At 40.5% G+C, this 15289-nt stretch overlaps 1 protein-coding gene across 2 annotated transcripts in view; it reads left to right on the forward strand.

The window, feature by feature from the left end:
• The window catches only part of stau2 (staufen double-stranded RNA binding protein 2), a 72367-nt gene that overhangs the window by 29683 nt on the left and 27395 nt on the right, over positions 1–15289 (forward strand). For both annotated transcript variants that reach the window (XR_008414149.1, XM_053859267.1), the window contains exons 11-12: positions 666–723; positions 5889–6238. Coding sequence is in view for 1 of the 2 variants with exons in the window: in XM_053859267.1 (XP_053715242.1) it covers positions 666–723; positions 5889–6238 (408 nt within the window). In the remaining variant the exon portion in view is untranslated. The remainder of the gene's footprint in view (positions 1–665; positions 724–5888; positions 6239–15289) is intronic.

Below are 15289 nucleotides of genomic sequence, written 5' to 3' on the forward strand. Positions count from 1 at the left end.
CTTGTTTGTTGTATTTGGTTTAATTTATTGTTGGCAACATGTTTGTTTATGTTGATTTTCCAACTGTCAATAACACTGTGGGTGATCTTCCATCAACACGACAAGCTACTAGACAAGCGAAAATGCTGGCGGCCTACTTCTGTCACCTCTCCTCAGACAACCTCTACCTCAGTTGATCATTACAAACTGTTTGCCCAGCTACTGTTCAGTACTTCTCACTCTTTAGAGCCCTCTCTTTTCACACTGTGAGTGCCACTAATTCCTCCTGCCTCCTCTTCTGTCTGTTCTTTGGAATCTCTGTTGCTTGGCACTCCCACCCTGGGATTGATCTATGCTAAAGTGTGAAGTGATGCTGATCAGACGCGTTTTATTTGTCCATTTTACACATGTGTTAGTAACTGTGTGCGTCTCTCAGACAATCATACCAGAACTGAAGACACTCAAAAGAGTCTTTTTACATTAGAATCCGTTGACAAGCTCCTTAATTAAGTAGCTGGCCTGCACAGACAAGACTCCTTAAGCAACCCCTCCTGTGAGTGCTTGTCTTTTTGTGGTCCAAACAGAAGGAAGGAACTTATCTGACATGCGTGGAAAAGCTGTCTGTTGAAGAATCTACATCTCTCTTAGCGTCTCCCTCCTCTCCAACTCTCTCTGTTTCACTACAGATGGACAACAAAGGCTGGAACGGACAAAAGGCGTCTTTTACTGAAGCAACAAGTAGCAGTGAGTATCCGCACGTCTTTTTCTATTTCCTTCTCCTCCTCCTCTAGTTCTCTTCATCACTCCCTCCATCCGCAGGTGGTTTAAGCTGCCGAGAAGGCTTGGCGTTTAATCTCTGTGACTGGTCAATGGGCTTCTGACTGTCAGCTTAATTGGCCGTGCGTCCTCGTGGGGAGCCTGCGAATTCAGGCTCATTCACAAAGGCTTACAGAGCCGGCACACTGAGGCCCACCGGGGAGTCCCCCCCCATGGCCTTCCTGTGCAAAATAAAACGGAGTCTTTCAGTCAGGATTAACGTAATAGCTCATCAGAGCAAAGATACGAACACATTCACCGAAATTACGCTTAAACATCTCTGACTTCCAGTTAAGTATTATAATTCTAAACTTGATGCCTATCACTATGCGAATACACAAGATAAATCGGTTGCCAAGATGTGTTTTGTTTTTTTACCCTCCCTGCAAGAATGTGGGCAAAAATATTTAAATTGTTTTCTTAAATTGACCCGCAATCCCTTACCTCTTTTACTGTCAAATTCTTGATGCGTGCCACTTTGTAGTCTGGCCTCAGACTAGCATTAAATGGAGATATCCTGAGGATTTTGAGACCAAATGTCCGATTGATGTGGAAGGTACCTAACATTCATTAACCAGCAGCAGACAACACTTTTCCCTGGTTGCTTTGCCTGTATTGGACCATTTGGATTTGTTGATACAATACGTATCCAGATGCAGGAGTGACAATATGATATGTCACCTTATCTTATATATTAGTGATATATTGTTGTATTTGTTAACAAAAAAGAAAGAAAAAATCTCCAACAAATAATTCTGTAGTTGTTTTGAGTAGCATCCACAGATCCCGTGATAGCTTTGTCCTACATCAGTGTGGCGGGTTCGTAGTTTTATTGCATTGATTCTGTCGTTTCATAAATGACACGGCACATCTTGTCTGTCTCAAATGAAGTCCAATTACTTGCCGCCAGTGGGTGGTCAAAAGCTTCAGTTAAATCAAAAGGTGTTTATTTAATAAATGTTGATATCATGGTCTTAAAATATCACGATATTACAGTGTGTCAATATTTTACACTCCTACTCAATATGGGGTTGGACTACTGTGGTGCAGCTGCAGTTTTTTTCTTAACATTTTTCAGTATTTACGTACGAGTGGTGTTTTTTTTGGTTCCATATATTTGATTTTATGTAGCCACACATTAGTTGTCTTCAATGACTAAATTGAGATCCGATTTCATTTCACCCCCAGAAGGGCCTGTTCCAGCCTCACGTCCTCATCTCGCAGCATATACACAAGGAATGTTTCTCATCTGTTTTCGTATTGGTTTTTAGACTTCAGTGTGTGTTGAATAAATTGACCAATGGAGTCATCATCTCATCAGCTCTCCCTTTACACTTGGAGACGTCACCATTTGTTATTATAGGGACTACATCACAGCAGCCGACAAGAATCTGTTCCAGTATCTAGTGAAAACAAAACAAGTGAGAGAATCAGTGAGTCAGGGTGGACTCATTGCTTTTTGGAATAGCTCTCCTACGTTTATACTGCGCCAGCTCAAGCGAAAACGACTGAAGCCGAGAAAATTCACACCTTTTGAAACTGAGTCTGCGTCAACACCGGCACAAGTTTGTGATCTTCAACGGTCATCATCTGGCGATGTTGTCCGCTGACATTCCTGCCATCTTGTTTTCACTGAAGTGGATGTGATGTTGTTGTATCTCTACAAGATGGGGCAGGTAAAATGTAAGAAATATCAGGGTGCAGAAGGAGATTAGTAACAGCAATTCCTCTTATTATGGGTCTGTGGAATACCTGATGCACAGTATTGGAGATTGAAATACACACATTTCAATATATTCATGATGTAAATTACCATATAGAAAACAGGAATCCACAACCAGTGTCTTTGGGATTTTCTTGTCTGTGTTCCTTCATCTCTAGCAAAGACATTTGTAGTTTGTAGAATATATCATAGCTAGGTTTGCATAACAGGATGCTAATGCTCAACCCAATCGTCTTAATATCTTGTGATGCCTCTCAATAAATTCCATTGCCCTTGAAGATCAACCAGTGAGATAGATTAATTGCTCAAGTTGAAAACAAACAAATAGCTCTATTGGATTTGAGTAGGGGATCATCACTCGAGGCAGCTTCTGGCAGCAACACTGCAGCCTGGAACAGAAAGGGAATGTGATGCTCCAGCTTAAGCACGTTAATTGGTCACGCTAATCGGTATAAATTATTGTGTTTACTCATTTTCAGTTTAGCAGTCACATTCTAGATCCAGAGCAGGGGGAGGAGTCAGTCATTGATTTGTCGCCTGAATCACCAGTTTTTGCAAAGATGATTTTTTTTGTTTAAACTCCTGGTGTTATCCAATGCATTCTCCTCCTGAGTTGTAAATTTATGCTCACTGACCATTGAAATTTCTCAAATCACAAATCACATTTTTTTTACTCTCAGGATGTGCTGGCTGGTAGGATTGTCTGAGCTTATTGGCTGTTGATAAATTGTCCACCAAATTGAACATATCGAAGTATTTTAACTTTGAAATGTTTTACTGCGTGTTCACTGGTCAGGCCTGTGCAGTTGAAAATTATTGTAAAAATATTTTCATCTTCCTTGTCGCACCGCTGTTTAAGCCTCCCATTTTCAAGACCAACATTCAAGCATGTCTATAACACTAATTTCAATTCAGTAATTGTTTTGGGCTGGTTCATGGCAACAAGCAAACATGCTGTCTGGGATTTGTACCTGGGCCATGGCAAAGACGGCACAGACTCCCGACCAATAGGTCGCGAGTTCAACCAGTCTTATCTGGTAACCCTATAATTATGTCACATCATAGTTGGTATTTGGTGTTGTTTTGATTGTATGTAGTGTTTTTGCTATTTCTGAACAGAGCTCCAGGAGAATCCATGCTTGTGAATAATGAATCTTTTAGGAACACTAGAGCACTTCTGAAATTTAGTCATCAGTTTCTTGTCCCATGACAAAAAAATCTGTGAAATGTGTTCCCAACTTTAGGAGTTATTTTACCTCCAAACAGTCAGAGAAACAGAGAAGATCACTTTACCTCCTTGGCAGAGGATATTGGTTTCTTTCTCTGGAGTAAATAAGTTTAATTAACATGGAGGCATAATCACGCGTCTTTTCCTTTTAATTTAATAATAGAAATTCGACTTAATCCTGCCTCGCCTTAATTTATTTGTCTCTTTTACAAATTTGTTTCACATTTCCTCTTCCTTGTGGATATTCAGTACACACTCTACGAGAAATAAATTGTCTTCACTTCAGGAAGGGTAAAGAAAAAGAAATCAAGAAGTTATTTTTCTTTCCTCTGTTCCCATGGGCGCTGCGGCCAGGCTTTTCACTGGCGTTGCCACATTTCATTTCCTGCTGTGCATATGTGTGTGCTTGTGCATGCTTGCGTGTCCGTGCATTGTGCGCATTTGTGAACTATGTGAAGGTCCTGCTCCACTGTGGTGATTTATAGCGGTGGGCTCTGGCCCTATCTGTTTTCGATCAGTCTCATGCTTGGTTCTGGCTTCCCTCCAAAACTCCCCTGGCCCACTGGACGCCGACCATGGGTGGGATCCCTCTAAAATACTTCGCAATAAGCACCACAAACACATGCTTGTTTTCTGTATATCTATATCTATATATACAGTATATACATATATATGGTATATATACTGTATATTTGACGCCTCTTCACTTTTGCAGCTTTTTGCTCTCCTCTGCTCTCACGCTCTTCTTGCCTCTTACAGCATCTGACACCAGCTTCAAGTACTCAGTCACATGCAAACATCCTCACATTCACACCCACTTTGGCAAACCAACACAGAGACTTGCATGGATATCATTCACAACCCCTCTCGGCTCCCCAACCCATTATTGTCCATGCACAGCTGATGTCATGTTGGCTATCACATTGTATTTATTTATTTTGCTACATGCGGAATATATCAGCTCACTACACTTTTTTCCCCCCATAAATTCAACAAAAAAAATAACAGCCGAGAGTTGAGAGAAATGTTCTGGCCTCTGTTGTGGAGTCTCTTAATTGTGAATTTACTTGAGAATCACTGAGTCAATGTGTGTTTGTCTGTACTTACTTGTCAGCACTGTCAAGTTAAAGTTAATAATAAACAACCACAATAAAATCCTAACATATGTCAGTCCAAACGTGCAGTGATAAAGACAATGAGAATTCATTAATTTGAATGTCTTTTCTGCCAACAATATAGTTCAATATAGTTCATTCATTCAAATAAGTAAATCTCACCATTTAATAGATCTGTTTAACATTGAAAAAGCTGCGTGTGTGTGTGTGTCTTTGTTTACATGTGTGATGTTAATCAAACAGGAAGCAGCCTGTCAATAATACATTCACTCCAACACTTTCTCACAGCTGTTGCACACACACAAGTAAGCTCACAGACGTGGTGTAGACACAAATGCAGCTGGTCTTCCTGCCTCTGGCGACCCTGACTGTGTTTTGGAAGCTCTGCATGGTTTTTACATCCACTCATCCTTTACCTCCTCTATCATGTGAGGTGACTCACAGCTCCCTACTATCAATTACCTTCCCTAATACCACACCCTGTGTTCTCTAGTGCTCTTCAGACTAACACAAAACGGTACCACCCCTGGCTGGACCGTGATGTCAGGAATGTAAGTCAAGTCAGCAAGAGATTTGTGTTTTTAAACATAAATTGTGTGATCTGTTTCAAAGCGAAAAAAATCAAGTTAGCCATTTTGATTCAATGCTTTTCTTAAAATATTCATCAAATTTCAGAATTCCCTCACATGAACTTGCAGAAACATCCTCCTGTTTTGGGTGAGCTGTTCTCCAAAAGATGTTAGAAGTGAACCAGGATTCCAGTTAGCTGACGCTGATGTTTCCCATCAGTGATGAAATCACGACTCTTCTGTTGATATTGGTCGACGCTCCGCTTGTCTCTGTGTTTGTGTTTCACTGTGAAAAAAAGACCCTGTGATGGTGCGCCAAAACTGCCAAACCACATGAATCTGCCATCTACGTACATGGATGTGGCTTGATGCTGCGTACACACTTTCTCAACTGAGACATTCTTGTGTCTTTATAAACCCACTACCTGCTCATCTTCCTTCTGCATTTCTTCCTGCAGGCCCAAAAGGTTTGTTGCACCTCAGCCCAGATGTGTACCAGGAGATGGAGGCCAGTAGAAAACAGAGTAGTGGTACAACAAGCACTGGGAGCAGCTCATCGAACTACATAACTTCCAAAGATGCAGGGTCCTGCTCTGCTCCACTTCCCCCAGGACACACTCCGTATTACAGTGGATCATCATCTCCCACCCCCACTGCGACCATGGCCAGAGACCTGCTGCTAAATGGACAGTCCCCAACGGTTGACGCAACGTTGCCTGCGAAGGGAAAGAGCCCAACTTTGGCCTGTGGCACCACAGTGCAACCTGCACATCAGCTGGAATATCTTGCTCACATCCAAGGCTTCCAGGTGAGACACAACGATATCACACAGTTGTATGACATTTATTTATTGCCCATTGATTCACGACCAAGCAAGAATTTGTGTGGAAATTTTCATATTTAAAAATAATAAAATATGAAATTCATTCATCTTAAATCCAAAAAAACCAAGTGGGCACAAAATTTGGTGGCACATTGTTTTTTTTTCCCTATTGTTATTATTCAGTTACACAACTGAAAACATACTGTATGTTTGATTCACCTCTGAACATTAAAAGCAATTTATGAATGAGACTGACTAACTGAACCCAAGTCCCTCAGTTGCTTCTGTTGTTTACTTGGGCTATAAACGTCATAAGAACAAACTGCCTTTACTTGGCTGACGCAGACTGTCTTTAAATCCCTGCTTCCTTTACTGTGGATAACAACGCTGTTCATTTATGCTGCAGACACTTTTTAATCAATTTTTGAAGAAAGCATTTAATCTTAACCAACTGAGGGTTCTTTTAAAAGGCCTTTGTTATTGCTCTGAGGCCTCCTGTGTCTGTAACCTGAGAGAGCGCCACTGACCGACCAAGCCCTAATAGACATGCAACCACCAGGTTCTGTTTAGTGGAATAGAAATGTTGGCATAGGAGTGTTCAAATACATTAAAGCAATCCTTCCTATCATACTCTAATAAATGTTTGTTTGTTTTTTTCTCAAATTACTACCACATTTCAATGATAAGTCAGAGAAAGCATTTGTGTCCTTCCTGTGTTGATTTAATATGTGATGAATCAAGACTTTGAATGAGACTGTGTTTCATTGAGGGGATGTTTTACATCATGTGGGCTCCAAGAGAACCTTGGGTTGTTTTACACAGCCTTGTCAGTGAGTTCTTTTAAGTCCTTACATGTTTCGGACGGGTAAATCACAGATGGTTTTTCCTTTTTACCTCGCGAAGCACAACTTTGTTTTATGACAACTTCCTCTTGACTGCTTTCACCAGTCTCTCACACCTACCAGGGGATGTTATTGGTTATTTGATAACATTCCAATGGTTCGATTAGTGACTTTCCTTTTAGGACGTGATTGCGTTACCCAGATTACAACACTGGATTAAAGCAGCAAGGACATTCTCATAGTGTCTGTTTCATCTATCCAGCTCCACAGACAAAAGCCCAGGCCTACCTGCTAAGCCCTTCTTTTGATTTGATTGGAAAATAGCCTCTGGTGGAGGCTCTGACTGGATGTTGTACTCACGCCAGCTGGGAGCAAAGATGTTGGCACCCACTTCGGTGTGTTTGTATGTGTGTGTGTGTGTGTATTTCCTATTAATTTGGCTGGCTTGTTGTTGGCACGGGGTGTATGTGCACTGGAAGTAGGGCAGAAACAAAAGAGCAGGAGCTAATAGACAACACATGGATCAAGGACGAGGTCCTCAGCAAAAGTAACACAACAAATTCAGCTTCTTCCTCTCGTCGCTCTTCTGCAATTGTCATGTTTGAGTCCGTTTCCTCTGGTTAGCCGCCTTGTTATGTGTGGTTATACTGGATGTTGAAGACATAAAGAGGCAGAACTTTGATTTATTTGGAAATAAGTGTATTAAGTGGATACGAGTATTTTGATGCCTTTGAAAATCTTTTGCAAAATTGAATGGTCAGGGATGTGATGAAGTCGCACATATTGACTGTGGATGGTGACCCTTTTAGTGCTCTGGTTGATAGCTGCTGACCACTGCAGACCAGGTGTTGCCAAATTAGGTGCAGAAGGTACCAAAGGTGGGAAATGTGAAGAGTATTGGAGAGTCAACCAAGCAGCTGGCATGTGTTTTGAAAGTAACACGTTTTCAGCAGAAATGACACCGTTTCCTCTTGTTGAGTTTTGCAATGGAAAATATTACCAAAGCACTTATGATGATTTTGTTGTGTATTTAATTGTGCCTTCAGTTTTCATTAAAAAGACGAGATAATAACATGGGTGCTTTTCTTTTTCTCTTGACTTTTAATGGCTCAGGAAATTGGGAAACTTAAACTTGGCAGCAAACTTAGCCCCTCTGTACTGTAACGTTCCCAAGTTGTGTTTGTTTATCTTCTCCATCAGTCCTGTCCACCTGCAAAACCCGTAAGCAATAACGGACCAAAGATTTTAATCTTCAGTTTGACGTTATCTCGTTATTGCAATCCTGCTCAGGGAAGCATATTGAGAGACGAAGGAAATCTGAGAAGTGGAATAAGTTAAAAATCCCATGTTCATAAAAACACCATCCTTGGCGGGTGGCAGGTGTTGATATCAGCACCGTTCCCAGGATTTCTCACACTTTCTGTTCGTCTTTCCCTCCGCTTCCTTCTTTGGCTCTGTGTCGAAAACCACTTTGAAAGCTGAATCTACAGCTCTGAGTGGCAGTTTCTACCCTCCCTTTTTCATTCTTTTTTCCACCTTTTTCATTCTCTCCTCCCTTCTTTGTCCCAAATGTCAAAGTTTCGGCTTTTTGCCTTAACATCAAAGGCTTGATCTGGTCCAAATTCTTGTCATCATTTTAATTCTTAACTCTCTGTTTATTTAAGGATTTGCATCAGCAAATGCATTTCGGTAAAACTAATACCATGTTTTCCCCAGTGTGGCTGATGGCTTCCAGCTGTGCTCTGTAGCATATTTGTGTGAACAGCAATCTTTTTTTTTCTGCTGCACAAATCAAAATAAATGCTTTTGGGTGTACGGGGTGTACAACAGTCATCCTGCTTACATGGTGGCCTACACTGTGTGTGTGTGGTAGTGGTGCTCTTGCTCTGCGTTTGTCCAAGTAATGATCTTTCTGCACCACAATCCAGCCCCTTTGAAGCTTTTAATCCAAGACAACATCTGTTGCATTCCCAAAAGCAAATCAGATGAATTAAAAGATGCTTTATGTTGTTTCGAATGACGAAAAATTTTCAGTCCATGATCATGTGCTGAGTCATTTCTGTCCGCATGTACTTTTTATTGTGATAAATTGTTCTTTTAAATGTCTGTTGATTCTACACCCTGGATTTCTGTCATGTCGTGACAGAGTATCGTAAGTGGTCAATGAATGCATATGTGGTGAACCAGCAATGGTTTCAGGGTTCTTCCCAGCATTTAAGTACACATCGTCGGGGCCCCTGCACAGAGATCTATTTCTTATTATCTTGCCTGTACCTGCGCCCCACAAAAAAAGAAAAAAAATCTGTATTTCTGCTGACATGCGGGCTCACAATGGCAGCTTCACTTTGTAGTTCATCGTTAAAGAGGACTGTTCAGGATGTACTAAAGCTGGTCGATTTGCCAGGAAAAAAAAAAAAAAAGAACGAAACCAACAGTGAGACCCTCAAACCACCTCAAAACTGTTATTTCGGTTTCCCACACTTGTTATTCTATTTTCCTGCTGCACTGGTCTGCCTTGATTTTGTCTCCTTAACATATCACGGATGAGTTCTCAAAGACGGTCAACAGCACAGCCAATCAAAAATACTTGTTCAAATATTTGCTACTAATCTTTTTAAAACATCAATAAAAGACAAACTTGAGGCAAATGAAAACCAAGGAGCCACTGCTTGATCCATGTCGCTGATGCTAATTGCAGTTAGCTGCGCTCTGCTTACTAAGACTTAGCTGCAGTATTGTTCCTCTGAGGTTGTAGATCCTGTTGCATCTGAGGCAGTGTTCTCTCTATTTGGTCTCTCTTGAGCACCAAATCATTACTGAAAGAAGGTGTTTTGCACCTTTTTTTGTGGGATAATTGTGTATAATCTCAACTGAGGTTGAAGGTTCAATTAATCGTGATTTTTGCTAACATCGCCCTGCCATAGGATGCACCGTGTTTTCTGTAGTGGTATCGATATCTTCCATCCTCCCTTGTGTCTGAGTTCCATGTTCGGGTTATTAAGGTCATGTAATGCCTTCGTCAACCATGTCACCATGCAAGTAAGAAGTGCATGTGTAATAGTAATTTTGCAATACGGTGTCAAATAGAAAACTGGACAGTCAGTTTATACAGTATATAAACCTTGGGATTACGGTGAGAGAGTCATGTCAAAAGCAATTCATTAAATTACATCTTGTCCCATTCAACCTGAATTGCTGAAAAGGCCATTTTGGCTGGACTTGTTTGGGGAAAAAGCTTTGGTACATCAGCTTGTGCTGTAATGTTGACGTTTACTACGGCATGGACCTGAGTAATGTGTTTCAGTGGTCGCTACTATTGTGCTCTGAGTTCAGTGGTCACCAGTGGTGGAAGGTTTTGACTCATCCACTCACACAGTTTGTGTGAGTGGTAGAATGAACAACTGGTGAAGGTGAAGCAAGATCAATTTGCATTTTTGCAATTTCCAGGTTGAGCGTTTGTCCTAAAATCTTCCTACACTCCTTCAGATGTCAAATTTGTCAAAAGTATTTTTTTGATAAACTTGGCCAATTTCAGTCTAATGAGGTCATGGTTTGTTATGGTTTACGTAACTGTATCGGCAACTCTACTAGCATGACTGTCAATAAGCCTGTTATTCAATTAGTAAAACTATCGGACCTGAAGTGAAACTGTGCAGCTTTAGTCATACCATGATGGTTTTACGATCCGGAGCATTTGTTGAATGAAATGTTGACTCCAGGGAAAGAACTTGTTGCTTGAAAGAGAGGGGTTCAGTCTGCAATATTTTCCTACCTCCTGCCCAGAAGCTGTTTTTATTATTGTGTATCCTATTTCTGTCTGACCTGCAAAACAAATTCTTCTTTCTTGGTGGGGAACAGTCATTTAATCATTTTGATCAGATTGAGATGTATTTTCATCTCCAAATAAAGTTGTATTACTGATAAAAAAATATATATTATGGGATAATCGGTCATATTTTAACATAAAAATGACCCATTTAGCTAACATCCTGCCAAACACATACAATTATTCACAAAACAGTGTTATTATGCATAGTGCAAGGACATGTATTTAAAACCTTTGTTCAAGCAAGGAACAGCACATTTAACAACTCACTCCTAACCACAATAGTATTCCCTTCATCTGAGCACGTCTGATTTTCGACACATTTTGAGATGATTTTTCACCCATGCGACTATTTTTGGGATTGGTCAGACTTTTGTCATTTCAAAGTAATCGTAGCAGAAGACCGTTGTTTCTTTCAAGTGCCCAAACACTGTTTGACTCTTTATCTCAAGTGAGTACATTGACAAGATGCATTCTTTCCTGTTAAGTAGCAACATTTTTGGGTCTGGTCCTCCAGCGCTCCCCAAGTGTATACAAGCACCACACTTCAGTACTCTTGACCCCTTGTGGTCTGCGCTCAAGTGGCTCAACTTGGACCTCTAATTACTTTCAGCCGATTATCTCCATGTCTCTGTTGGGAGCCTGTGCTAACTCAGAATTTGCCATTTGACATTTTGAAGAACATATTTTCTGCTCATCAAAGATAGTGTTATACAGTATATACATGTGTGACAAATGGGTCCATGTCCTTGTCTGGTGTCACTTACTGATCTGTGTTTTTTGATTGTTTTATCAGTTTGCCTAAATTTCAATCTTTGGTTGAAGTACTAGCAATTCAGTCAGTGTCTTATTTGTTTAACACCACGATACTTCAGGAGAGAGTGATACCTTTTGTCAGGCCAACTTTACAAACTATTTCTAGGGCAACACGCATATAGACAAACAACCATTCACTCACACCTTCACAGCTATGGGCCATTTGGAGTGCCCAGTTAATCTGAACCCCAAGTGGCCATATTTTTGGACGGTGGGAGAAAAGTGGAGAACCCAGAGGAAACCAAGGAATGCCATTGTAATCGAAAATGTAATGTTGACATGGTGGATATCTGTCTATGATCCAAAGCTTATGATATAACTAGCATTTCTATTGCGTTTTCCCCTGTGACAGGACATTCTTCTTTGTCTTAGAGGTTGTCACAAGTCAGCATTCTCCTTCTTTACTGATCATAAGCCTTCTCCCTTGTCACACCAATCTTCCTCATGTCCTCATCCACACCCATGACAAGAGAGATGTGAATCATTTCTGCATATGGTGGCTTGCATCTTTGCAGTGATTCATCCCACATTCTTTTGCTATTGTTTACATAACATCGTCTGGTAAAATATAAAATGTGTTGCTTTAAGTTAAAGCTCTATCTTTTTGAATTAGGATTGGATTGCTTTGAGCATTGTGGGCTTGCATCTATGCTAGGCTTTTAGCACAACTGTGTGTGTCAGAATTGCACAAAATATCAGTTAATTTTTCAGAAAATCTGTCTAAAACATTCCGAATGCACATCAGACTCACAAAACAACAGCAGAGCTTGGTAGTAGTCTTGCCGTTTTACTCAACAATGCGAGAAAATGTTTTGTTTTCATGATTTCAAGATAAGACAAGATTGCACAGTTTTGTGCGCAGAAATGTCTGATTTGTGGTCTTAATTTAAGTGAAAGACATGTGGTACGTTTTGGTCTGTAGTTACACTAGCAAAGTGTAGAAGAAATGTAGAAGAAAACTGCAGACTGAGAATTGATATTCTGATGCTCTGATTGCTTTTTAGTTTGTGCATGTTCATGTTTGTTCAGATGAAGAGAACCATTTGAAGAAGAGCCATCAAGCTTTTGAGAACAGATGTCAAAGGTCGTTCCACATTAGTGCCACCGATCAATTGCAGGCCTTGCGTAACTCTCCTGCTTCTTTGTCTCTAAAGGAAGTGGATTAGAGGCTGTTTTCCGAGTTGGGACCTGGGATAATTAGTTAGGCCTGTTTAGAATGCATACACTGGCAGATGCATACAAACATGCCCTCTAAACGGACAGGCTGCGTGGAAGAATAGACAGTTTGTTTTCAAGACGCCGGTTATTACAGTTTCTGCAAATCATCTCAAATGGGATGATGCCACAAATGCCTTTGATGTTGGAGGCTCTGGCGGCTTTGTTTCCTGCCTGCTGCTCAGAGTTCCTAGTTGATTCTCAATCTAATCACGTAGTCTTTTTTTTTTTGTTTTTTGCTACTAAAGAGACCTTCAGGTGATAATTGGTGGCTTGCCAAACCCTCTCACTACTATTGTCTTTTAGTGACTGCTGCAGCTGGTGCGAATTTATGTCGTCTCATGACGAGTGTGTCAGTTGGCATCAGAGAGGGGGAGACCGTCATTCAAAGATTTAAGTTGCCATCAGCAGTATGTTTCATATTAAGTCTGTGAAGACATAACTGCTCTCGGTCGGACTGTGGTAACGGCAAAAGTAAACCTTACTCTCATGATTCGTTTTCAATACAGTGTAATTAATGCGCGGAAACCTCTTCGGAAAATCTCCTTCGTCTTTTCACATTTCAGATTTGGCGTTGGCACAGCCTCCTCCACCTTTCACAGTGTGCATCCTCCATTTCACACCTCTCCTCTTCTTGTTCTTATTTCCATGGTTGTTCTTTTATGTGGTGCTCGGACTGGGTGATTATGGCCAAGACAAAATCACCATTAGTTGAACCTTCTACTTTTTGGTTTTGGTCAACACACAATTACACCCATTTCAACTCTGCTATTCTATCTAGAATATATCCTATCTATTATTAATATTAACATTATTTACTCTATGTAAATACACTAAGCTGTTTATGTTATGTAAGAAGGTGCAGAAACACTCTCTGTCAGTAAAATCCTGGGGCTAAGTTGTTCCAGGATTGAGTGCCTCTGTTATCCAAGACTTCTACTCAGATGAAGCAGATGACATGGAGCTGGGTGTAGATTTAAAGAACAACATGGAACAAACGTAACTACAGTACTACACCCCAGGTCGACCTTGAATCACACAGATGGTGTAAATCCAGTGGCTGCAGAAGAGAAGCGATGCTTGGCAGCACCAGCTTTGTTAGCATAGTGCAAAATGCAAAAATGGACGAATTGCCATTCAGTTCCGATTTCAATGGATCAAAAATATCAGTCCCCGAAGCATTTAATGTAGCTTTAACATATCTATTGGTAAATGAAGTAGAAAATGGCTGACATAGCATCTTGTTCTGGCATAGCTGCATCTCAACACGCAAGTTAGTGTAATGTCACTCTCCTGACTGACACTGATTTGAGGAGTGCTGTCTATTCATGGTGTTCACTCAAATATTGTGATACTCGATTACACAATATTGTATTACTATTTTTGCTGAAATAACACAAGACTTGATAATGTATGTGACGTTGACTTGATTTTTCAAGTTTGTTATATCAATATTTAATACATCGATACTGCATTTTTGAAGTGTTTGAACATTTTCTTTTGTATGCTGGGTTTATTTTGTTGATTAAGGAAGCAATTCATTCCTCTGTTGGACTACGAACTTTTACTGAACTTGATTTAATTCAACTCAACATCAGCACACACAAAATATACCTCAGATATAACAACAGTCACAATATTTACATTTTAACGCCCTAACCGTCTTTAAATAGCAGGTGTGTTTTGCACTGCCCTTTATAAGGTGACATTGTTTTGCAACAGAATTTTCCTCACTTCTTCACTTAAGTGCTCTCTTTATTGACATGCCTCTGTCTAAATTCTAACCATCACCAACTAAAAACATGAATCAACTGACGACAATCCCCGAATTGTAACTCAGTGTATGAGATGGAAGGAGACGTAAATCTCCCTCTAAGTAAAGGAAATAGAGTGAAACTACACATAAGTTTCCTTCAGCACCATCTCAGGGCCTCACCCACAGCTGGAGACCCGACAGCTTAAAATGGATTGAGCGAGTGGCGTGCCTGCAGATCGGGCAGTGTTATTGCATCATACATCACAGACTCCTCTGGCTGGCACATTTCCTTCGCTCACTCATGTCTTGAATCTCCAAGCTCACGCAAGTTTTTAGCATGCAGCAACACTTGTGAGATTCTTTTGAAACCTTTTTTTTTTGTGTTCTTGTCTGATTCACCACTCAAATGCCGTATTCAGTTAAACTACTCCCCCTCCTCTCATTCCTTCTTTGAGAGCATCTGAAGCCCGGAAAATTTATTGGAGATTAAGTTGTCAGAGAATGCTCTCTGCACAGCTCACTTTACTGCATTCATAATTCTTTCACATAACAGATAACATTCCACAGTTTATCACTCAGGA

This window comes from Synchiropus splendidus, chromosome 3, assembly GCF_027744825.2.
Source record: "Synchiropus splendidus isolate RoL2022-P1 chromosome 3, RoL_Sspl_1.0, whole genome shotgun sequence".
NCBI classification, from domain to species: Eukaryota; Metazoa; Chordata; class Actinopteri; order Syngnathiformes; family Callionymidae; genus Synchiropus; species Synchiropus splendidus.